The sequence below is a fragment of the Poecilia mexicana genome, unplaced genomic scaffold (assembly GCF_051168715.1).
Source record: "Poecilia mexicana isolate PSO_F unplaced genomic scaffold, ASM5116871v1 scaffold_2, whole genome shotgun sequence".
In the NCBI taxonomy this organism is placed as follows: domain Eukaryota; kingdom Metazoa; phylum Chordata; class Actinopteri; order Cyprinodontiformes; family Poeciliidae; genus Poecilia; species Poecilia mexicana.
This window is the reverse complement of record NW_028263371.1, coordinates 1,986,145-2,011,270: the sequence shown is the minus strand read 5'-3', so window position 1 is coordinate 2,011,270 and position 25,126 is coordinate 1,986,145. Positions and strand designations below refer to the sequence as shown.

Here is a 25,126-nt window from a genome sequence, read left to right as displayed (position 1 = left end):
TAAAACGCCACCATTCAGAGCAATCTGAGGTCAAGTAAAGACTTGTACAAATTATTTTTCTTTTTTATTAAGTATGGCAGAGCACTCACAGTATTGTGCAAAAACTCTTTACCATCAGAGCAGATTGTTACAAAAAACAGTCAGCCTGCTTGAGGTCAAATATAAAAACAAGGGAGGCTCAAAACATCTGCACAATATAATACATGTATCTGAACCACCACTTCTCTGAAAAACAGGTCTTGGATAACTTTGGAAAACAAAAAATACTGCAACCAGAACTTTTACCTTTCCTTACAGAGCTGTCGTCTGCATAAGAAACACAAGCTTGTGAGAAACTGCAAGGGGAAACCCAGACATTTTACCCGTCTGGGCTGATTTACAGACCGATAGTTCTGGGGGAAACTTGACTCTTATTTCTTCCCACAAAAAAACTGGACCTGTAGCCTCACCGGTTAGATGTCACTGTGAAATATGATGGTCAACTCGCTAATGATAATCCAAGTTTTTGATGTCTCGTGAAACTGAAAAGAAGAAGAAAAAAAGAAAAAGCCAGTGTGAGTGTAAGTGTGTAATGACAGAGAGCCTTCAGAGTCTGTGCAGGCAGACAGTGGGCCGCTGTGTTTCCACTTTAACAGAGAGCGCAGTGGGTCCTTTCACTGCAGTGAGTCCTCGCCTTTCACTCACATCACACCAGAAACGGCTGCAAAACAAACTCATTTTATTCTCCATCCATCATAAAAGATAAAAGACTTAAACCTCAACATGTCAGAGTCACACACGGAGAAACAAGATCTGTAAACAAAGGCTCCACAACATGCCTAAAAAAACTTTTCACAACATAATTGTTTCATATCAGCCAATATCAAAAATTGTCGATATTGATAATTATTGATTAGTTGTTTTGTTTAAAATGTCTGAGAAACTGCCAAGCTGCTGGTGTGACCTTTCCTGATTTATCTAGTTTTCCCTCTACATTGTTGTTTTTATTTTTAAATACGATGGAGAAATCTGAATCTGCTGCTGTGCAAGTTAATCAACAGGTTGTTGCTAGGTAAACAAAAAGTGAGTGAGTTAGTTGACACCACTAGCCTTGCTTAGCTCACTGTGACAGATTGAGCAGCAAAAGCTTTTCTTCTGTTCTGCCTACATCTCCCAGAATGCTGTGCGGTTCTGGATCAGACTTCAGTGAATATTCTAGATCGTCACCTTCCTCAAATAATGTTTTTTTTTTTTTTTTTGCCAAAAGTTATTTTGGTAGAAAAACAATAAAATAAATTATGGCAAAAAATGTTATATCCTATAGATGTATAATCTATTGAAATAGATCACTTGTCTGTCGCCCTGTTGTCCACTGATCAGAGATGACCTGTCACACTTGTTTTAATGTTTGGAAAGTTTCTCCTCAGCTGGTCTGTGTTGACTTGGATTAACTCAGATTATTTCTACCTCTCATCAGCCTTACTTGTCAGTAATGTTCTGCTTATATGTTTATAAGCAGAACATTACTTTATATATTTCAAAGAAAAAACATTTCTTTGAAATATATAAATGCAGTGCCATCCAATAATTAAAAAATTAATACTTCTAAACCATCTTTAGTCACACTGCAGCCACATTCTTACGTGTGTTTCTTTTGGGATTTCATGTATCAGACCAACAGCATAATTGTAAAGTGGAAGAAAGAGAGCAACGAATTTTGAAATTATTGCAGAACTCATGTATTTTTGAAGTTTGAAGGCAGCATCATAGTGAGGTACAGATAAAAATATGTTGTAAAAAAAAAACCCTGTCAATTGTAAATCTGTGGCAGGATCACAGAATAGATTGTTCAGAGATTCTCCATCCAGTTTGAATAAATTTGAACTAAGTTGCAAATATTAGCGGCCAAACATTTTGGTGTCCAGATGAGAAAATCTGATGGAGAAAAGAGGTGCAGCCATAACTGCAGAAGGTGGTTCCAGAAAGGTTTGAACTCTGTGGGGCTGAAGACAAGCACAAGTCACACTTTTCTAATTTGTTAGAGCAAAAAATGTTAAAGGGACAGTATTATGTATTTTCCAGGCAAAAAGTGGCACAACTGAGTAACTCGGTTACCTTCAGTTGTTATAAAAAATCTGTTTATATTCAAATATGACTTGGAATAAATTTTATTTTGCAATTTAATGCCTTGAAACTTGGCCTCTGTCTCTTTAAGAAGCTCCTGCTCTTTCTGAAACTCCGCCTTCAGGAAGGCATCACAACGTGGCTCCTCTATTAAGCTAAAAATATGTGATTTTACACAACACTGTCCCTTTAAAAACCTTATTTTTTCCCCTGTTACTTCACATTATGTTTGTCTACCGGATAAAATCTCCCCAAAAATCCAAGTCTGACATGACAAATGTAAAAAAATTAAAGATTTATACATGGTTTAGTAATGCAGTGTAAGTTAAAGAAAACTAATAAGGAAGACCTGTTTTAATGTCGCTGGTATTAAAATGGTCAGTTTTCAGCCACATGTTCGTCTGTTTGCTGAACGTAGGAGCTGATGGCGGTAAATGAGAGGAAGCAGAAAGGCCTGTGGCGACTTCACGTAATCAACTGATTAACAGCAGATTTCACAGCAATTTGGGTCAACTGGTTCACAAACAGCTGATTAACAGGACACGTCTTCACGAGTCAGAGCTGGCGAGCGACAGCAGACATGAACTCCACGCTAGTTTGAACAGCTGAAACGCTTAAAATGATCAAAGTTATTCATTTCTTTTAGCAGGAATCTCAGTCGCAAATTTACGGATAAGATCAACGTTTCCAACATGCTCAGCGACAATGTTGCTGCCATAGTTACACGACTGTGGAAACTTAAATCTCCCCTTAGCGAAAAAATAAAAAAATAATCTGCAAACAAACGCCTTCACACGGTCCTCTCAGTGATGTTAAAAGAAAGAGAAGACCCACACAGACGATCTCACACTAAAACTCCCCAGGGAAATGAAGCCGATGAGCTCGGAGGCTTGTTTGCATCAGTCCTTCTGAACGTGTTGGCGCCAGTGTCTGCAGAATGCCTTTATGCGCAGCTTAAGGTTTAAAATTTAGGAAAAAAACATCCAACATTTTCAATAAAAAAAAACATACTTTAAAGAGATAAACTTGTCAGATTTTTTTCTAAATAAAAAGTCGACATCTGACAACTTTCGTTCTATTAAAAAAAAACAAAAAAAAAAACACTCTTTGTTCTAGGAATAATTGTGCTTTTGAAACACACACAACCTCACAGTCCAGCTGCAATGCTCCAACAATCCAGACCTGATTTCCTTTCAGTGGTTTTATTCTCTGTTTGGTTGTTTCCTGGTGTTCTTGCAGCACCCGTCTGGAAACGTCTGATGTAACAGCTTGATGCCTGGGCTGGTTTTTGCCAGTAATAAATAAATAAATACTCCAAGAGTCAGGTGCATAAGTGCGAGTCGGGTCTGAGCACGCTCCGTGACCCTCGTCAGATCCCAGGACATGGGCTGGGGTTCCCTTAAGCGGTCAGTCTATCCGGTTCCCACAGATGGTGAATCGGTCTATCTCCAGCAAGTCTTTCTTGGGCGCTCTGTGTTTAAGTCCGTCTCCTTCCAGCCCCATGTCATTGTTTAGAATTTTGTCCTCGTCGTCCTCGTCTGGCGTCGTCAGGAATGTGTCCGAGTCGCTCTTTGGGATGGCGGAGGAGGTGCCCTCTGGTTTCTCTGTGGGTGGAGAAACACCCGGTGTCAGTGATACTCCTGCTCTGTCTGACGTGGGCTCTGTTGATGAGAAAGTGTTTAAGAGTTTAATGGCACAGAAATATTTACACTGTGAAATTCATTTGGTAGCTATTGGGTATCAAATATCTTAATGTAGACAAAGATGTGTAAAAAAAAAACCTTGAAAGAATTCAGGTTTTGCAGCAGTTGCGTGCTCTCGCACGACACAAAACCTCTTCAATATCAGTACATCTAAGTGGAGAAAGTAAGGAAATAAACAGTTTTTGGTACAAATACTGGTGAGTCCAACAGGCCCATCAAAATAAATTATAATGAATCATTTTCTTATTTGACACTCTACTTTTTTAAGTTAATAAAAATAATCAGAAATTTTAAAGGGGCAGTATTATATGTTTTCCAGTGGCAGTATAATTTTATAACAGTCAAGTAACTATGTTAACTTTTGATATAACTTATATATACATGCATATCAAATATGTCTTAAACGAAACTTCAATTTGCAATTTAACACCTTGAAATTGGGCATCTGTCTCTTTAAGAAAGTCATGTTCTTTCCTCCTCTATTAACCCTTTAACAACGTTTTTAACCAGCGTTTCACTGAGACGTAGCTCCTATAATGATGTGCAGGCTACTCTGAAGGAACGGGCTGCACAGTGGCGCAGTTGGTAGAACTGTTGCCTTGCAGCAGGTCCTGGATTCGATTCCCAGCCTGAGGTCTTTCTGCAAGGAGTTTGCATGTTCTCCCTGTGCATGTGTGGGTTCTCTCTGGGTACTCTGGTTTCCTCCCACAGTCCAAAAACATGTGATTGTGTGTGCGTGGTTGTTTGTCCTGTCTGTGTTACTCTGCGACTGGCGACCTGACCGAAATGTCTCGCTGGAAAGCACCAGCACCTCTCCTCTGACCCCAGTAAGGACAAGGGTGTAAGAAAATAGTGGATAGTCTGAAGGAGCTGAGTGAGGGAGTCATGGAGGATGGCTGCTCTTTGAGGCAGAAACTTGGAAACCATAGAAAGCTAGGTTCACCAAGGCATTTGCACAGCCATGGAATATTAAAACATACCTGTTTGATGAGGTGCAAAGCTCAAAAAAGTCAATTTCACCCTTTTAATTGCATGTGCTGCTGTATAACCCAGAGAGTAGCTGTCTAACCTTGCGGCGCTGCAGTGTAAGTGTTTTTGCTGCGGTTGGCTCTGGAGTTAGCACGGCTGGAGGCGACAGATGGAGGCGGGTCGAACAGCTTCTCCTCCATCTTGGCCTCTTTGACAAACATGCAGGATGTTCCAAGGAGAACGATGCTGTTGAGCACCTTGAGCGTGATCATCCTGCTCGCAACGACAAAAAAATATGAGAGTACGACGCAAACGTGCGAAAGCATAACAAGCGACAACGTTATATTTCATATTTACCCCAAGTAAAACAGCAGCACACACATGAAGGAGAGCGAACCCTGGATCTTCACTGAGCTTGTCACCACTCTGATCAGCTGAAAATGGAAACAGAAAAAAAACAGCTGGAACCATGCAACACTGTAAAAATGTAATATGGTACTCTATGTTTATGTGTACGTATCTAATGACGGACCAGCAGAGCTAAAGGAAGTGGAATGAAGCCCATTCTTCTGGATACGGAGTCGCTGTAGTCGGTGTAAGCCTGCAAACATTTTCAGAACAGAAAAGCCTCGTTTAACTTCTGACTCCAGTGACAAATCTAACTTTGTTCTGTTGGACAGAAATGTGAGAAAACAGATAAAAATTCAATCTGCAATCAGAAACATGCAATTGTGTTTAATATCCACAAACTACAGGTTAAAAAGTTAATGCAGCTTTTTAAAGTTGTTCCTATGAGGATTAAAATAGTTTTATAGTACAAGTTTTTTCCCTCATTTGTTAAATTATAACCACAAATATCTGTGCATTTTATGGGAAATTATATGATGAACCAAAACCATGCAGTGCTTCATTATGAAAGAGAAAGAAATTGATAAATGTCTTTCTAAGTTTTCACTAGTAAAAATCTGAAAGGTGTGGTGTGTTTGTATTCAGTCCCCCCCCCCCCCCCCAAAGATAGTACTTTGTAGAACAACCGTTCTAAGCAGTTCTGGCTGTAGGTGTTTTGCAGTAAAACATAATTTTGTCCATGTTGGTATTTTTGGTGGTTTATGAAAGTGGAAAGAAAAGTCGTCTTTGTCTGTTTTGGCTGCGTATACGTAGGCTGTGCACATTTAGTGTGTCGTCCCTTTGCAATGCTGCAAGCCTGTTGAATATCAATTAAGCCAAATAAAATTTTATTCATTTTAATATGTCATTACTATCATTTTAAAAACTGGCAGGCAAATACAGAAAATTAGGGGATTTTGTTGACCCAGTCAGTCAAAATTACAGAAAATGAAAAAGCCTAGCGTGACCTCTGACTGGAATTTAAGTTATTTTATGCATCTAAACTTGGTCAGATGTGCTTATTTCTTCAATAACTCTTACCAACTAAAAGTACATATTTTCTTTATGTATTTAGAGTCCATTAAAGTGGCAATAAAAATAATTGCAAAAAATCTGGTCCAGAGGAATCATACCATCAATATAACTGGCTGTGAAATATTTAAACTCTACAGAAAAGCAAGAATTTTTTGCACTGTCCCCAATTCACATTTTGCTCCCCTACTAATACTGAGAGGTCTGTCATTATGCCACCTCTCCACAAATACAGTACAATCCAAAATGATTCCTACGATATGAAAAAGATTTGAACATCGGTGTAAAGACAGCTGCTAGTTCAAGTTGTTTGACTCACGTTTTTCTGTCGGCTGCTGACGAGGTCGAAGGCGAGGCTGGCTCTGTATTCTCCGTACACCTGGGAACACAAACAGAGAGAACCGATAATTCTCAGTCAACAAACCCACAAATAACCAAATGCTCCGTTAAAGCAGCCGACAGAAGGTATGTGTGTCTAAAAAGTGATGGCAGAGAGATGTTTGTTGCAGAAAGTGAAAGTGGGTGCAAAAAAAAAAGTGTGGTTGGATTTAACAGTGTGAAATAATCTAGTAAATTCCTGCTTTAACAAAAACCAGGAAGGAAGGAAGGTAGGAGGTGTAAAAACCACCAACATCGAAATGAACGCAAAGAAGGTGGCTCAGCTGAAGGCAGATCCTATTTCAGACTGAAATACGCATGAGTGAGAGAGAGGAAACAGAACATTTACGGAAGGTGGAAGAGGAGAAGAAACACACCTGAGTGATAAAATACACCTCACAAAAATTTACAACCAGCAACAAGAATACAGCAAGTGGTTTCTGGATGGTAAATCAACGACAAAACACTTTTGTTTTCTAACAGCCATTGTACAGCGCATACAGTGGCAAAACCAGCTGACCAAACATGCTGGAGCTTTGCTTGGGTTGCTAAGGAATCACACATACGCTAAATCAAAGGACTCTGTGACAAAAAAAAGCCCTATTGGGACATCCCATTTTATTTGCCATATTATCAGAAACAGAATAACGGAAGGCATTGGTGAGAGGCTGAGTGTTTTGGTCAAACAGAAGCAGCAGATACACAGTGAGATGCACATTGCACAACATTGTTATCGAACTTTTCTGAGTGAACAAACGTGAACAAAATTCTGACCAATCACACAACAGTTTCACATGCAGAGTGGGATGAAAGTTCATCAGAGGAGTTGTGTTAACAAGAGTGGACAACATGCCGCTGAAAATAAAATGATTTGGTTTTCGTTGCATAACTGCAACATCAGCTGCGTTTCCATTTCAAATGTGTGTAAACTTTGTACATTTTCCGCCAATGTCGAAAAAAACACAACGTAACTAAAAAAAACGGAATTAAAATCACATGTGAATAAGTTTGTTCTTGTGATAAGTCATTAAAAAAATCTTTTTCTTCACGGTTTGCGCAAGTGGCAGCATCCGGTTGTTGATTATGTGACTTGTGTGATGGTAAAAAAGTGTTTCCATTCAACTTTTGCAAAATAAACCAATTCTGATACAGCCAAAAAAAAAAACACTTCATCCTAGTGCCAAGACTTTGTAATCAAAAAATTTGTTTTTATTTTCAAATTTGTCATGTTTCTATTGAGCAAATTTATTTCTGGAATGTCACATTGTAGAATTATATGACAGCCAATCCTTTGATAACTGACAGACGCTCCAGAAACTGCCTGTAACACTATCAGTCCACTCTCTAGTGCCATTTCTAAACACACCAGCTTCCTGAGGATCAAATCATTTTCAAACCCAACTCTGATTTAAATCTGATTTAAATCAGAGTTAAAAAGTGACTGTAAATAACAGGTTAAAGAGACATTAGGGGACTCACGTCAGCACTGATGTCATTGAACTTGGTGATGAAGGCGTGCTTGACAACATCCACTGCCACTTCTGATGTGATCACCATGACTACGTCTGGGAACAGGACCCAGAAGTGGTCTAAGACAAACACAGGAAGCTGAAATCAGTATAATTATTCAGATACGTAGGCTGATGAGAAAGGAAGTTTGTGTTAAGGGCTGAAGCAGAAGGAAAATGGATCTGTGCTGGGAGCTGTGTCATGCTGCGTGCATTCTGAGCTGATATTAGTTACCGGGATTCCATGAAAACTGCTCCATGTTTCTCAGACAGACAATGAGCAGGAGGATGTAGTTGGTGAACCTCTCCTTTATGTCTGTGGGAAACAAAACAAATCAATCCTGGATTAACCTACTTTCTGCCCACTGCGGCTGAGCGCGATCCCAGAAATTTACCTTGGATTAAATCAGGTTAAAGAGGGGAGGATAAAAATATCCCAAACGTGTGATTTTAGTGCGGAGGCTCCAATGGCTTCCGACTTACCGCTGTTGGACATCTGGAACAGGTTGTTCTTTTCAAACTTCTTAAACACGCTTCCTTTGATTTCCACAAACTGGGGAAACAAAATCAGAGCTTCAATCGTTCTGCTGCAGCGAGTTTTTAAGAGTAAATATTGAAAACAGTTACACTCACGTTGTTTGACATCATTATGGTGAGCAGAGACTTGTTATGGGAGTTGAAGGCTACATTCAGTGTCGTAGCCTGAACCATGATGAGAATGGCATGAAGGACTAGATCAGTAACAGCTGAGGAAAACTGGTTTGAGGTAAAACACAAGATGAGTCCCAACAGTAACACTTATTCTAAATACAAAAGTTTACTATGAATATATATGTATGTATGTATGTATGTATGTATGTATGTATGTAAGTAAGTAAGTAAGTAAGGAAGGAAGGAAGGAAGCAAGGAAGGAAGGAAGGAAGGAAGGAAGGACAGAAAAAGGAAGGTAGTAAGAAAAGGGTTAAAAAGAAAGGGAGAACAAAGGAAAAATCATCTCAGTGTTGTGGACTCTCAGAGGTCAGTCCCAGTGAGGATACAGACGTAGAGAACAGCCATGAGGAAGTGAGGAATCACTCCTATGTGTGCTCTCTTCTTCTCCTTGGGCTCGGTGGCGGTCCAGTACAGAGCATCCAGGATGTCTTGGCCAAACGATGAGAAGAGGCGATCTGCAACCTGACGTAAAGCACCGACAGCAAATCAGTGGGTGGATGTGAAATCAGCAGACAAAGCCAGAACCCAGAGACAACCATGTGACTCTACCTCCAACATGTTGTAGATGATGTAGAGTTTGATGACGGACTGTCCCCGGATCAGATGGTACATCATGGAGTAATCCACGTAGCTCATCATTGAGTAGCACAGCACCATGATGAAGCCCTTCAGGACGTCGCACACCTGGGCAGGCTGCAGCAAACGGGAGCCGCTGGAGCCCAGAAAACATTAAAGGAAACAGAATGTTACATGATGGAAAAAATCCAAGCTAAAATTCAAAACGCAAGAGCCACAAAATGCTGCTTATTATTATATAATCAAACTGAATGAGTCGTGCCCTCTGCTGCCCTCTGGTGGTTAAAATCATCATTGCACTACATGTAAATATTGCCACTGGAAAACGTTCCCAAAATTTCAATGCGTTTTTACTTACAACTTTCAAATAGTATGAATAGTATAGATACTAGATTTAATCAAACAGATAAGATATAGAAAAAAAGTCACTTTTATAGACAATTAAATACTTTCCTAAAGACTTACAATGTAAAAAAAATCCCCATTAACAACTATAAATGATTCTGCTTTGCAAAAGTATCTGGAGTGTTGAGTTTTTCCACACCTGCTCATGTTATCCCTACAAACTTAAATGTATTTGAATGGCATTTTATGTGCTAGAGCAGGAATGTTGAGGTCCAGTCATTGACTTGTGACAAGACAATATGTGGAAAATTTTCAATAAATCTGTATTAAAATCATCTGCAAATTATATACCTGCAGATGTAAAATAATAACATATTTCAAACTTACAGCATCGCTTAATCTTCTGTCTTATTTATTTTGCTTAAAGGGGCAGTATTATGTGTTTTACAGGCACAAAGTGCCATTTGATAGCACAATCATGTAGGCTAACTATGTTGCCTTCAGTTATCATAAAAATGCTCTATATGTATATCAAAAACGAGTTAAAAGAAATTTAACTTTGTAATTTAACGCCTTGAAATTTGGCCTCTGTCTCTTTAAAGACTCCTGCTCTTTCTGAAACTCTGCGTCCAGGAAGTCATCAATACATGGCTCCTCTATTAACCCTTTAACAAAGTGTTTACCAGCATTTCACTGACACTTAGTTTGTATGATGAGCTAAGCAGATGCGTAGTTCCAACAGGTGCTTGCTAATTGCTGCTGGCTAGTCTATAGGAGCTGAGAGGGGATTGCAGGAGAGGACTGCACTGTCAGGCAGAGCCTTGGAAGATTTATCAAACAACCATGAAAGAATCAAGGCAACACTCCAGGTATGTTTTTGATGATGGGATAACATTAGAACATGATGTGAAGCTAAAAAAAATTTGATTTTACATAACACTGCCTCTTTAAGCATCTATATCTGGTTTCACTTTAGTATCTGCTTATTACCCATTGAGTTTGGCTTCAACCTGTCTCATTCCCCACAGCTATTAGTGCAGATTACCCGAGGCCGCAGCATGGCACAGTCAGGAGTCGCAAAAGGGCCAGAATCACTCGGAGCGGCAGGAGGGTGAACACGTACAGAAACGTATCCAGACAGAGGAAGAAGCCGAAAGTCATCAGCTGCAGGGAGAGGCGACAGATGGACATGTAAACGTGTGTGTTTAACTCTGGTGGGAGTGATCGATGATGGACTTCTCTGGAGCTCGTATGCTTACCTTCTCCAGCTCTTTGGGGATGCGGAGGCAGGTGTAGACCCTCTCTCTGCGCTCTGTGTATTTGGCCTCATTGTGTTCCAGAAAGTAGCCTCTGGTTAGCTCAGTGGTTATGAATCTGACCAGAGACAGATCTGGAAGTAATCATACAGACATATAAATAATTAAAGGAAGAAAAATGGACATTAGAAATTAAATAAATTCCTTCATCAGGTCTTCTTCAGAAGCCACCATGAGCTGGTTAGATAAGATGTGACCTTCTTCTGATAACACTTAATACATGAACATCAATTTCTAAATGAAATGCTAAATTTACATTAATCTGATCTAGTTAAAGAGTAGATTAACAAAAGGAATGTGACAGCTCCCATATCCTGGAAATATCTGTGCTTGGCAGCTCTTGAAGCTCAGACTTCCAGTCTCCTCCAAACTGTGCTTCAAAAATTCTCATGGCTGTGATTACTCCTGCTGCTAGTGGAGCTTTTTCTCGTTCTTTGTGACAACAGGGTGGCAGCTCCAGGTCATAAAACCAAATATGTTTTATGATCTGGAGGGAAGGTGCAGAAAGAAAAAAAAATGATTGTAAGAATTGCAATTCATAGTTCTGGGAATTCTGGAACATTTTAAAATGCTCAAAAATTGATTTTAGTCTGCTTAGTTTTCAGTAAAATACTATATTTTGGATAATTCTTGTTTTATATTTACTTAAGAAAAAGCCAAGCCGTTAAACTAACTTAAATACTGCTCATTTAAGTTACAGAATTTTTCCCCAACCTATTTTTGTTTAAATATAAACTGATGGAATTTGGTACAGAACAGAACCTTACAGCATTGTTTCAAATTAATGTTACATTTGTTTACACCGTCTTCTCCCATTTTCAGTCACATAACTTAAACATAATCTGTAGACCATTGGATAGAAAGATTAGTTTCTGAATCACATTGTGGTCATGTTTCAATATATATTGGCTATGTGTAATACATAATTTCCCAAAACATTAAATATAGTAAAAATCTAAATTAACAGATATAGACACTTAAAGTATGTAAATATCTGTGCAATATTTCTACATATGAAAACTTTACTTTTTGAATTTAGTTATCAAAAATGATTTTTCAATTCATTGTGTGCATTCACGAACTCAATTCTGTAGAGAATGCATGCTGTAGTTTTTGGACCTTGTAAAGAAACGTGAAAAAAGCCACAGACAAAGCAACGCCTGTCACAGAATTACAAGGTGTAATGTAATGAATGCAGCACGAACGAAGGAACCAGGCACGTTCACTCCGATTTTGGAGAGACGAAATTCATAGACAAGGACACTGATAATTACTCGTTGATTCATACGATTTGCTGCAATTAAAAACTAACACTTTGCACACAAACGCTTATGTGAAAAAGCTTGCTAATGCGCCTGCGCAATGTATCTACGTCCAGCAAAACGAAGACGCAAGCAGCCTGACCTGCACGTTTACATCAATTTGTTACCAGAAACCGCTGTGATAAAATACATAATACTTAGATGCATCGCCACCGGATATGTCTTTGTATTGTTTTGGTCAATCTCAGTGTGGTAAACACAACTGCTGCATCTGACTAGGCACAGCTCCACGTCACTGAAATTCATTTAAACTGAGAGCTGAATGTCTTTGCTATAATGCAAGGAGCAAATATGCGTGTAAGTGCTTGTTGACAAATAGAAACAACAGCTCCAGCAGCCTGTTTGTTTAGTGAAATTATAGAAACCCGGCTGACTCTCACCTGACAGGTTGCCTTTATGGCCTCTAGCGCCGCCATTTTTATCATGAAACCCCCGCGTGTCAGCAACTCCGTCTTTCTTTTTATTCAGGTCCACGTTAACGGCCTTGGTGGCTCTCTCCTTGTCCTCCTTCTCGTTTTCCTTCTCCTCTACCAGACCTGTCGACAGCGAATCCGCCATCTTCGACAAAACGGCCTCAGCTGCTGCCAGGGAGACTGCGCAACGCGCCGTGACGTCACCACGCACTGCATCTTCACCATTTCACCAGAAGGTGTCGCCAAAGTTTTTGTTGACTTCTACCTGAATCTTCAAAACCTGATGACTGCTCACAGTTAGTTTGACCAAAATACACGCTAAAAATTATGGGGGGATTTTTCTGCCCATAAAGGACTTTGTAACTCCTCAAATGAAAAGAGTCAGTGTTTACAACACTGAGACTGACTAGTGATCAGTGACCAAGAAGTGGTTTAGACGTTTTTGCAGAGTATTCAGCAGAAATTTTACTTTTACTTTTGTTCAATTTTGGTCTTATATCTTCTTACTGCTTTTTTGAAATAGCTCTTTATTGGGTCTTTGTCCTAAAAAATATAGACTGAAAAGAAAAATCTTCTTTTTTTTTTTTACCATGACAATGACCATTAGAATGTGTAGTTTATTGTTTACCTCTCAATATATTTTCTTTGACAACAAAAAGGAAAAAAAAATCATAATCTTTCTCTCCGTGTAAAATATATTTTCTTAATTTTCTTACATAGTGGATATATACCATATCACATACCATGTGTTGGTATATAGGAATTATTTTCAATTATTTTCAAATATCCTAATTTCTTTTAAAGTTCATTAAAGTGGATTTGTTTATTTACAAAGATATATTTGGCATTATTATTTTGTGAATCCATAGAATATTGGCACTCCTCACCCTACTCCAGGCTGAGTCTCTAGAGAAAGGTGATTGCATCACAAAGCACTGTAGCAGGACCCAGGTCTCTTCAGAAGAGGCAGCAATTTATCTACTCTGATTTGGTTCATATTCTTCCAAAAATATTGTACAATAAACACATATTTTAAAAATTCAAGGTTTTATTCTTTAAATATATTCTTAATAGACAATATTATGTTTTACATTTTTAGAAGAGAATAAACTTTTCTTCATAATACAAATCCCTAATGTTGGATTGATGCAGAAGCCATCAATTAATTAAACATTCTTACATTTTAAAACAACAGTACAGTTTTACTTGGAAAAAGAAAGAGAAGTTTCCATTTTTAAGTTGGAAACAATAACATAAAGGTCCAGAGGACTGGGAAAGTCAGGTTTTTACAGTAATCTTAAAATCCAATATGTCTTGCATCTAAAACACTGTCCTGATTGATGATAGAAAGTATTTAGTAATTATGTCTTCTTTTTATGTCTTGTATTTGTTGGTATGTGCCGGTGCATACTGTTTGACATACAGCAGTTGTTAACTTTAAGTTCATTTGGATCCCTAACTGAAATCATTTGAAACCTGCAATTCATATTTACTCAGGTTAATTTTGCCTGACAATAAAAGTTATTTAATGGTCTGAAATTTTAAAAGTGTCAAAAAGGCAAAAACTAAAATAAAAATGCTTTTTTTCAACAGAGCTGGGTTTGTAATACAGTTTAAGCATCATTAATTTAATTGAGGAATTGAAGAAATGAAGGATGGGACATTATTCAGGTCAACATGTTGAGTCGATGCTTTCAGTTGACCTTTAGTGTCATTGCTTTATCAACGACCCTAAAGTCATTTGACTTTAAGAATGCGTTTAATTTTACAGCTGATTGAGGAGCTCAGCCTATAAGCCATAAGAAATGATTGATTCAAAGTTGGAGTTGGAAAAGGTTAATTTCTCCCGTGAATAAATGTGTGTGTGTTTGTGTGTGTGTTTGTTTGTGCATGCGCGCGCAGAAACCGGGATGCGGATCGAGTTTCTCCCGGTAAGAGATCTCCCTGACGCCCATAGATTCAATTTCTCCTCCCGTGTGACTTACACATGAATAGATGCAACATCACGCCGGGCCCAGCGGCTTTTCATGAAGCTTCATAGCTTTACTCTTCCCGAGCTGAGAGGAGACGATGAACGACTCCATAAACCCATGGTGATCCCCGAGCCCGCCCCGCGGCCGCTGCCCGGCGCCCTCTTACCTTCCCGGGGCACCATGGGCTCGTAAGATGCCTTCTCTGTGGAAACGAATAACATTCTCGGTGGCCTCGGCGCTGTGTGTCGGCTCGGTGGCCTTCCTGGTGGTGGCCCTGTCCACAGAGCGGTGGGTTGTCGGACGGATCCTGTGTAAAACCGGGGTGGACATAGTGAACGCGTCCAGTCCGGAGCTGGACCAGTTTATCGGGGACATTTACTACGGTTTGTTCCAGGGAGGAAAGACCAAGAGGTGCGGACTCGGGAACAGGCGCTCCAAAATATACAGTAAGATCCAAAGTGACTGTAATGGAGAGAGGTGGAGAGTACCGTACACATTCAAGTAAGAGTAGCACTACTTCAACTTTACTCAAGTTAAAGTAGAGGGTAGCCGTCAACAAAAAATTACTCAAGAGTAAAAAAAGTGTTTGGCAAAAAGGCTAGTCATGTAACTGATCAAATCATCATTTAATATTTAAAAATGACATCATCAAAATATTAAGTTATATGAAAATGCTGGTATTTTAAGGACCAAAATGGGAATAATTCATGTAAATAACAGCATTACAAAATATCAAAATCAAACAATAAAATTCTTTCAAAGTAAAACTTATGAAACTTTAGTAAAGATGAGTAAAAGCTTTTTTTCTTTTTTTTTTTTACTTTTACTCAAATAAAAATATGCCGTAGTGCTACTCCTACTTGAATACTTTTTTGACTACATCTCTAATTAAAAATATAGAAAGGGAGGAAAACAGAAAAGCCTCAGAGCTTAAACACAATCTTCAACAACTTAAAATCACTTAAGATCAGATTTATAGATAGATAGATATTTTTTATACATACAAAAGGAGCTTTTGTATGTATACACACATACAAAAGCTCCTAAAAGCTCAATTTTAGGAGCTTTTGTATGTGTATATATATTTGTGTATGTATGTAGGTTTTTTTTTTTTTTTTTTTTTTTTGAGCCGGTGTAATGTAATGTTAATGTTATTGTGTGGCAGTTGGTTCTGTCTCCCTATTTGTTGCTTGTTTGTCTGTATTAAAATGGAAAAATAACTAATAAACATATGTTGGAAAAAAAACTTAGGAGCTTTTTTTCACTTAAATGCTTCACAGGTCAAAGTTAAGTTGTTTATCAAGCAAATAAAGAATATGCTGTCAAAAGGTTCTGGACTGAGAATAAAGAAAGAAAGGATCTGAGGGTTTCCTCCCTAAGCTCGTCCCTCTGCTCTGTACGCCTCTGTAGTTTTTCCAAAGCTGGTGCAGACGCTGAATGGGGGTCTTCACATGATGGTGATTCTCTTCCTGCTGGGGGCAGTTGGCTTCGCCCTGGTCAGCCTGTCCTTTTGCATTTACAACGCACGCAAGGTCCCCTACCAGAGCATCAAAGGGCACAAAGGACTTTACCTATGGAACTTCATTGCTGGTAAAAACACTGCACTGTTCTGCTTGGCTTCAACATGTTTTGCCTTTATTAGGCTTTTTTGTATTATTTATTTATTTATCTTTATAATTTTTTAAACTAAATTACTAACAATTACACCCAAACATTTTTTTAATCCCTTTAATATTTAGGTTTAAAATAATTTTTTATTCAATCAAGAGGTTTGTGTCTAATATAAAATAAGGTAAACATTACTCCAAAGTGATGTAAAGAGTGTATTCATTAAAAATAATAATACTAATTAATAATTCATGAAAACAAATTTTAATAGCATTACAATAATCAAACACTTCTTAGTGTTGCTGACTAACCTTTTGCAGGTTTCACTGATATTTGATGATTTATCTTTGATAATGAGGCCCAAGTCCTGGAGGTTGGAAGGCCTCGTTGCCATCTCCCTAATCTTTCGCTGATTTAGCTGAAGCTGGTGTAACAGAGTGATTATCCACAGTGAAACATGTCCTGTACTGACATGGACCTAAAGGCCAGTCAGTGAGGAAGAAGTCATTCATCCAAATGAAACATAAAAAAGGCATATTTCAGTTTGATCTTTATTTCTGGAGACATGTGGTCTGAATTTCCAAGGTTTCTGGAAGGTAACCCAGGAGGGTTTTTTCTCCTCTTTTTTTATATCTACAATGCCCCTAATATGCCATAGATATCATAAATATAGATATTTAAATCTAAAGGGAAATTAAGTTCTTTCTTCTGTTTGCAGCTCTTTTTGGTGCCCTGGGGGTTCTTTGTTTCCTGGCAGCTGTGAAGCACCACCGTCTCACTGAGCGGGTGGCAAACCATGGAGAGAACCTCTTCGTCCTGGAGGTTCTGGATGACAGCCTGGACTGGTCCTTCTGGCTGGGGGTTGGCAGCGTTGGGACTCACTTCGCCGTTTGTGGAGTGGTCGCTATGAGTCGCATCAAGTTGCCCAAACCAGAGATCAAGAAGCCGGAAGAGCTCACAATCTCTGCCCTGGACCTGCTCTACTAAAGAACACACACACACATGTTTGTGTGGCTATCTTTGTGTGGACTTTCCATTGACTTCCATTCATTTCTACAGCCTAAACCTTACCCTTAACCTAACCCTAACAGAAACCCAATTCATACCTTAATCCTAAATCTAACCCCTGACCCAAAAACAGTGTTTCCCCTTGTGGGGACCAGGATTCGGTCCCCACAAGGAACAGTGGATCCCCACAACGTAGTATGTGTCAGGAAAATGGTCCCCACAAGGTATTATAAACAAACACACATGCACACACACAGAAAAAGAGTTATTGGTTGTGTCTTCTGCTTTTAGCGTGGAAAAGAAAAAAAAAACACTGACATTTGTGATGACACTGTTTTATAGAAGCTAAACTTATTTCACACTCATCCTCACTGAAAACTGATTTTAAAGAACCTCAATGTTTATTTGCTCTTATTGGTTCTGAATAGATAATTGATGAAAAAGCCAACTTGTCCAGTTTAGACAGAGGGATTTATTGTTGGGTTTACTTTGGTACTGTGGATGATGAAGAGTGATCCAACAGAATCATTCTGAATATTTTACCTTCAGTATTGTAAATTTGGTTTGTGTAGTAAATAAATGTCTGTAAATATACTATTTATTTTTTCATTGTACATACAGAATGTGAATTACAGACATTTAAAATATCATTCCCAGTTATCTGATCCTTTTTGTGTGTGTCTGGTTCCTATTCAAAGCCCTTTTTAAGGCATTCTGTTACTCTGTATGATTGCCTGTTGGATCCATTGAATTAATTTTGCATTTGTTCCAGAAGCATAAATGGGGGGAAATGTATCTTTGGTTTCTAATAGTAGATATTTATGAATCTTTATGCAAGTCAAGAACTTTAAGAATTTTATGGTAAAGTTCTGCATTTCTGAAAGACTGATTAAGATGGCATAAGTTTGAGCAGGAAGTTTTCTTTTCATTCAGGAAACCACCCAATGCAAACAATAAATCTGAAACGTATGTAAACAAAACAATCAAGCAAAAAACATTTTTTTAAATATAAGATTGCATGTAATTGCATATATGATTCACTGAATGCCCATGTTACAGTATCCATAGATTAATAAACCTGCCGCATGATAAGTTAAAATGACTTCAGTAACTTCAATTGTGATGATTAACACATTTTTAAAGAAAAATTTGTTTATGGATCTATTTCAATTATGGTTTCAGTTGTGTGTGTGTCTTATATTTATGTTTTATTTATTGTTTTTTGTTGTGTTTTATTTAGGATATTTAACATATCTTCCAGTTCCAGTGTCAAGACCAATAAATTTTAATTCTTTCACAGATCAAACTGCAATACCATGCTGTTATTAACATATCATTTGAAAATTATCTTAAAACAGCAATATATCGTTTATTGCAATAATTACTGGTTTATCATCAAAATTTGGTATCGTGACAGAAAGGCCTATAACATTTTCCATATTTGGTCAAATTAGAATCATAAAGTTTAATGCATTCTATTGTAAATTTACATGACAGAATTGCATTTAAAACACACTTTGTACTCCACAGGACAGACAGTGACATTTTGCCGCTAGGTGGCGACAAAACCCCCGTCGTCCTATCTCGTCGGTGACGCCACTTTAACGCGACTCTGTCGGGGTCGTCTGCCTTCCTTTACCGCATGAGAAGCGCCTGACCTTCCAGTGAGGTAAAACTAGGATATTAACGCAGATTATTACATGTTGAGGAGGTGACAATGCTTGTTGTGAGGAAAGCTGCGCAGACGGCCGTGAGGAAATATCTCTGCAGGCCGTTCTCTGCTTCACACACTCACCTGCAGGAGAGAAAGGTGAGTAGTTTACCAGGTGTTCAGTGATCCTGAGAGTCTCAGCAGCAGAGTGTGGACCTGTCAGTGAGTGTGTGTGTGTGTGTTTGCAGGGCCTGGTCCTGGGAGTCTTTGAGAAGGACGGAGAGGAGGAAGGTGTTCACCTGACGGAGGCAGCAGCCAGGTTTGACCAGTCTCTGTCTGGAAAGCTCTCAGAGCTGCTGAAAATGTGAGTTGCTTCTTCTGTCAGCTGATGTGATCAACAGTTTACATGCGCATCAAAGTAAAATAGAGTATCGTTGAAAGCTAACTGGTGATTAAATTTTAAAAAGTAAAAATCGTGTCTGGATTTATTAAAATCACAGTGGGATATCTCTAGAGCTTTAGTGTTTTATTATGACCTGGTGTTGGTTTACACATCATGAGGAAGACTGCTGTCTTCACACAGTCAAATGTGTCTTCCTTGTAAACATTGGAGAACGTGCGTCAAACATCTTTCAGCCAGCTGGATAACAGTGGAGAAAACTCCTGTCACTAGTAACTGGCTCATATTTTACTGCAATACCTAAACACACCAGAAAGTCTATGGTCACATTTACCTTGGAATTATTGCCTGTTTTTGTATTGCCAGTTTTTGACTTTTCATGGATGCTGGTGGACTGGGTCACCAAAACAAATTTTGCTGGATGATAAATTGTCCCTAAAGTTACTCCGATAAACATTTTATATTGTTGCTTTGAGACCATTTTTAAGTAACATAATTGTTGTAGCATAATGATGCAAGAACACATTCTCAAAGAGCAATAAACTTTAAATTCTAATGACAATTTCACACTGGAACTGGAAGACATTTTAAATATCCAAATATAGAAAACAACAAATAAAAATAAATTATGAAGACTCTGTAAGCAAAATTATCCTCCATAAAAGGGGCTGGTTGAGGCCAAAGCACCAGACTGAAGACATCCAGAGAGAGGAAAACAATAATTCATGCAAATGGAAATTATGAAGCTCCTGTTAAATTATCATGTGATTAATTGAGTTATTACTTATTTTGTCATGTCTAGTAATAATCCACCGATTACTATTTTCACTTCAGATACGATACAGACATCTGAGGCTTAGTATCGGTCGATACTGATCCAATACAGCAAAACAGTGAAAAAATGTTTTCAATATTGAGACCAATACAGATATTAATATGAGATCGGTGCACCTCTAGTCAATGGGTCTGCTTGTTATTTTTACTGTAGTTTTTTTTTTCTTCTTTGTTTATCTTACTCATTCAGGAAATGAGATGACTGCAAAATGAATAAACTATTTATGGACAGCAGTTGAGTGTTTTTAAACATTTTGTTTTTGCCCCCAGTGCCGGACCTGGTCTGAAGAAAGGCAAAAACAGACTGTTCTATGGGATTCACCAGGTAACAAGACGCTGCTTTAACATTTCACTCCCCGTCTTCTAATGGTGATGGAGTAAAACGTGCTCTGATCTCCTTCAGGACTTCCCCTGTGTCGCAGTAGTCGGGTTGGGCAAAGAGAGTGAAGGAGTGTGTGGGGCTGAGAAGTGGAACAGCAAGAAGGAGAACATCAGGCAGGCCGTGTCTGGTACGATCCGCTCCGGCGTCTGATCTCACATACGGTTTCAGAAATGGTTTTATTGATGTTTGTATATGTACATATTCTTTTTGTTCAGCTGGCTGTCGGACTCTCCAGGAACTGAAGGTGAGTCACGTTGAGGTGGACGACTGCGGTGATGCCAAGTCGGCAGCAGAAGGCGCCATTCTGGGATTGTTTTCCTACGATGAACTGAAGTCTAAGAAGAAGACCAGAGTGACCTCACAGCTACATGGAAGGTAACCTGAGCTTTTAAAATCTTTTGATTAACATTAAAGTCAATATGTTTCTTTTTAAGTACGAAAAGTATTTTCTAAAAACCTCTGACTACATTTTTTTAATAAAAAATATATATTTTTTCTTTTTTGAGTAATTTAAAAAAAATGTTTTTTCATCTTTTCTTTTTTCCTTGATTAATCTGTTTTGTATTATTGTATTTTCTTTCCTTATTTCTCTATTTATCTTGCTTGAATTTGTCCTGTGTTTGTTTCAAAGTGAACTCTTCTTACATATTGAATTGATGTGCTGTTTATTAATGCAATACCTGTTTGTTTTGCACATTTTAGTTTAATAAAGTTAAAAAAACAACAAAAAACATTTTTAATCTTTTTTTTAACCACCCATTATTACAACTTGACTTCCACAAGCTATCTTTTGCTTTGTCCTTTTTTTTTTTAAATCTTTGTAGAGAGTCTGTATTTAATTATTTTCTCTCTCTCTCTCTCTTTCTCTCTCTCTCTTTTTTTTTACATTCAGCTGAACATTTTAGATTTTTACTCTTCTGTATTTTGAGTATTTCTCAGTCTGCAGGTTTTCTGGCCCCACTGACCGTCCCTCTCTGTGTCTCACCAGCGCTGATGTGGACGGTTGGAAGAAAGGCGTAGTTTATGCAGAAGGTCAAAACCTGGCGCGTTTTCTCATGGAAGCTCCGGCCAATCGGATCACTCCGACTGCTTTTGCCAACACCATCGAAGAGAAACTGGCTCCGCACGCTGAACGAGTCACCGTCAAAAAACGGTTTGTTGGGTTTCCATTCTCCTTCACTTCCGGTAAACTGCATGTATCAAACCAAAACGACAATAAACTTTGTGTCTGTTTTTAGTAGATTTCTGACTTGTTTTATTGACTATAAGGCTCCTTTGGAGTTCTGTAACCCATGTGACCATGAGCCAAGTTTGTTGTTTTCTGAAAGCCTGTCAATGTAACAAATTTTGCTGGACAATAAATTGTCCCAGAAATTATTGCGATGGATGATAATGTTTTTTGAGACCATTTCCAATTCATATATTGATAATGATATAATATTGCATAAACTCTATTTTTGTAAAAAAAAAAAAAAAAAAAAATATAGAGAGAGAGAGAGAGAGAGAGAGAAATGCTACACTATTTGCACATTTGCTTATTTATGTACTTTATTTTCTTGCTTACTCATTAGATACCCTCATTCTTCATTTATTGTCTTATTTATGAAATTACTTGTATTTTTTCTGGTTTTCCCACTTATAAATTAGATTTGCCAAACTGTTTTTTCTTTCCTTGCTTATGTAACTGAATTTGAAGTTATTGATTTACTCAACTATCTTAACTTTAATGATTGACATATTAATATGATTTGCTTACTTACAGGTATTGACTTGGTTACTTTACTTATTTATGAACTTTGTTTTTTACTTTGTAACTTCTTATTTATTGTGTTTATTTGTTACCAACTGTTTGCTGCTGTATGACTGAGAATATGCTGATGTTAGTGGTAAAATATTTCCAGCGTTTCTCTTGTGAGATTATGATTATTGATGATTGCAGAGACAGAAAAGTAGTTCTTACTTAGTACATAACCAGATTTATTATTATTACTTATTGATGTTTGTGTATTTTACCTGCAGATCAAAGGCCTGGATGGAGGAGCAGCAGATGGGAGCGTTTCTCAGCGTGGCGCGGGGCTCAGAGGAGCCCCCTGTCTTCCTGGAGCTGCACTACAGCGGCTCAGCAAACAGCCAGCAGCCTCCGCTGCTGCTTGTGGGGAAAGGCATCACGTTCGACAGGTTCATCACAAACACACCCACGACTCATATTGATTATGATCATGTCGTCTCATTGTTGGTAGACTGTGTGTGAGCTATGCCCCCCTCTGATCCCTGTGTGTGTGGTGTGTGTGTTTTCAGCGGTGGCATCTCTCTAAAGCCGTCTCAATCCATGGACGCAATGCGAGCCGATATGGGCGGAGCCGCCACAGTTTGCGCCTCCATTGTTGCCGCAGCGGCTCTGAAGCTCCCGGTGAACATCGTTGGTGGGCTGCTTCTTCTTCTTCTTCCTTTCTGCCAGTGCCTCCATTTTTATTGTGCCCAGACCAACAGCCTTCATGTTTGTGCTCGGAGCAGGTCTGGCTCCGCTGTGTGAGAACATGCCCAGCGGGAAGGCCACCAAACCAGGCGATGTTGTCACGGCCAAGAACGGGAAGACAATCCAGGTAAATGAAGACGTGTGATTGGTCCAAACAGCTCCCTGACTGTGTGTGTGTGTGTGTGTGTGTGTGTGTGTGTGTGTGTGTGTGTGTGTGTGTGTGTGTGTGTGTGTGTGTGTGTGTGTGTGTGTGTGTGTTTTTACTAATGAGGTTTATTGTTTCATGAAGGTGGATAACACAGACGCAGAGGGCAGACTGATCCTGGCTGACGCTCTCTGTTATGGACACACCTTTAACCCCAGAGCTATCGTTAACGTTGCTACACTAACAGGTGAGATCAGGTTGCAGGATTTACCACTACTGCTCTGTTAAAGTTAAATGTGTTATTATTATGGTATTAACTGAATGGAAGCGCTGTAGAGAAATGATGGTAGACGGTGTCGGACCTATTGTTGCAGGTGCCATGGATGTAGCTCTGGGCTCGGCGGCAACAGGAGTGTTTACCAACTCAGACTGGCTGTGGGAGCAGCTGCAGCAGGTAGACAGGAAGCACAGCAACACTCACTACTGTACCAGCTTCTCTGTTGGCTCATGCTCTGTGTGTGTGTAGGCAAGTGTTGTGACAGGTGACAGAGTTTGGAGGATGCCTCTGTTCCAACATTACACCAACCAGGTCACTGACAGCCAGCTGGCCGACCTCAACAACATCGGCAAATACAGCCGGTACGTAGCAGACCGCTGCTACACTCAGATCCTGTTTTACCCGACCGGCTTTACATTGAATCCCTTCTCTTCATTTCTTACTTTTTTGCTTGACTCTTTTTTTTTTTCTTTTTTGTTTTACTCCTTCTCACTCATTCTTCCTTCTTTCCTTTCATCTTTCCTTTTGTGATTTCTTTTTGCTTGCAGTCTTCCTTCCTTTTTATTATCTGGTTAATAAAAACAAAGTCATTAACAGACATATGGGTGAAAGTGGCCTGGCGGCCTCCTGACCCAGCTCTCTGTTTATCCTATGCAGTTCTGGTGGTGCGTGCACAGCCGCCGCCTTCCTCAGGGAGTTCGTCACGGCTCCTCACTGGGCTCACCTGGACATTGCTGGAGTGATGAGCAACAAAGATGAAGTTCCCTACCTCAGGAAGGGCATGTCCGGGAGGCCGACGCGCACGCTGCTGGAGTTTGCTGCCGGTCTGGCCCACAGCGGCTGAGAGGAGGATCAGATCTGACAAAGAGCAGGACTCTCCTGAGTCAGAGATCACACAACTAACAACATAGATATGAGTATAACAGATGTTACATAGGTAACATAGATGAGCTAATACAGATTTATATTATGTATTAGTATTACACTGTGCTGTGAAAGGATATTTTCCCTCTTTCAGATTTCTCCTGTTTTTATTTTCTCACACTTAAAGCTGAAATATGTAACTTTTATATATTTTTTGTCACTGTCGTATGAGATGGATAATCTGAGAACAAAATCCAGCTCCTCTGCCTTCTCCCAGTGCTAACTAGAAATGACCAATCAGAGCCAGGAGGTGGGTCATAGTGCCATCAATCACCCTCTGTATGGCTGCTCAAACAGACCGTGATCAACCTCAAGTAGAGTCAAATACTTATCAACATAGGGCCAGGTCGGTTTGGGAAGCTTTTCTTCTATATAATGTAAGTCGAAATTCAAAAATTGCATTTTTGTATGTTGTTTTGTGGGGTTATCTTTCTCATATTAACATTAATTTAATCTGAAATGGGGGTTAAAAAAACGCAAATCAAATCTGTGAGGGACAGATCAGTTTCACAGCATTGTAAAAAAAACAAATATATTTTGTTACAGAAATCATTGTCTCCAGCACATTTTTTTGTAATTGACATGTTCTTAAAATGAGCTATAATTACTGATTAAAATCATCAGTTGCTTTTTTACAGAGTGTGTGTTCCACCCAGGCAGAAGGAATGTGAAAATTAAACATTTA

General features: G+C 38.9%; 3 protein-coding genes across 3 annotated transcripts; 2 read left to right on the top strand and 1 right to left on the bottom strand.

Moving 5' to 3' along the window:
• Positions 1-1,702: 1,702 nt before the first annotated feature.
• tapt1b (transmembrane anterior posterior transformation 1b) lies at positions 1,703-12,953 on the bottom strand. The gene is made up of 14 exons (XM_014974398.2): positions 12,731-12,953; positions 10,972-11,102; positions 10,758-10,876; positions 9,341-9,503; positions 9,118-9,253; positions 8,714-8,811; positions 8,564-8,633; positions 8,316-8,396; positions 8,052-8,161; positions 6,514-6,573; positions 5,308-5,376; positions 5,133-5,209; positions 4,876-5,048; positions 1,703-3,764 (listed from the first exon to the last, which is right to left on the bottom strand). Exons 1-14 carry the CDS (start codon positions 12,906-12,908, stop codon positions 3,511-3,513), a joined length of 1,719 nt encoding a protein of 572 aa, XP_014829884.1. The 5' UTR covers positions 12,909-12,953; the 3' UTR covers positions 1,703-3,510.
• Positions 12,954-14,639: 1,686 nt separating this feature from the next.
• Positions 14,640-17,590, top strand: clrn2 (clarin 2). Its single transcript, XM_014974390.2, has 3 exons — positions 14,640-15,182; positions 16,147-16,326; positions 17,063-17,590. The coding sequence occupies exons 1-3, from the start codon at positions 14,930-14,932 to the stop codon at positions 17,329-17,331; spliced, it is 702 nt and encodes a 233-aa protein (XP_014829876.2). The 5' UTR covers positions 14,640-14,929; the 3' UTR covers positions 17,332-17,590.
• Positions 17,591-18,948: 1,358 nt separating this feature from the next.
• Positions 18,949-24,990, top strand: lap3 (leucine aminopeptidase 3). Its single transcript, XM_014974394.2, has 13 exons — positions 18,949-19,162; positions 19,252-19,367; positions 20,508-20,562; positions 20,641-20,746; positions 20,835-20,994; positions 21,608-21,772; positions 22,639-22,797; positions 22,918-23,042; positions 23,134-23,222; positions 23,385-23,487; positions 23,615-23,694; positions 23,767-23,879; positions 24,175-24,990. The coding sequence occupies exons 1-13, from the start codon at positions 19,070-19,072 to the stop codon at positions 24,359-24,361; spliced, it is 1,551 nt and encodes a 516-aa protein (XP_014829880.2). The 5' UTR covers positions 18,949-19,069; the 3' UTR covers positions 24,362-24,990.
• Positions 24,991-25,126: the final 136 nt, after the last annotated feature.

Coding starts and splice junctions, on each gene's coding strand:
- tapt1b (XM_014974398.2), bottom strand. CDS start 12,908: ATGGCGGATTCGCTGTCGACAGGTCTGGTAGAGGAGAAGGAAAACGAG. Junction 9,254..9,340: donor TCATCTACAACATGTTGGAG/GTAGAGTCACAT, acceptor GCTTTACGTCAG/GTTGCAGATCGCCTCTTCTC. Junction 5,377..6,513: donor TCAGCAGCCGACAGAAAAAC/GTGAGTCAAACA, acceptor AAATGTTTGCAG/GCTTACACCGACTACAGCGA.
- clrn2 (XM_014974390.2), top strand. CDS start 14,930: ATGCCTTCTCTGTGGAAACGAATAACATTCTCGGTGGCCTCGGCGCTG. Junction 15,183..16,146: donor CAGGCGCTCCAAAATATACA/GTAAGATCCAAA, acceptor ACGCCTCTGTAG/TTTTTCCAAAGCTGGTGCAG. Junction 16,327..17,062: donor CCTATGGAACTTCATTGCTG/GTAAAAACACTG, acceptor TTCTGTTTGCAG/CTCTTTTTGGTGCCCTGGGG.
- lap3 (XM_014974394.2), top strand. CDS start 19,070: ATGCTTGTTGTGAGGAAAGCTGCGCAGACGGCCGTGAGGAAATATCTC. Junction 23,223..23,384: donor AGAACGGGAAGACAATCCAG/GTAAATGAAGAC, acceptor TGTTTCATGAAG/GTGGATAACACAGACGCAGA. Junction 23,880..24,174: donor AACATCGGCAAATACAGCCG/GTACGTAGCAGA, acceptor TATCCTATGCAG/TTCTGGTGGTGCGTGCACAG.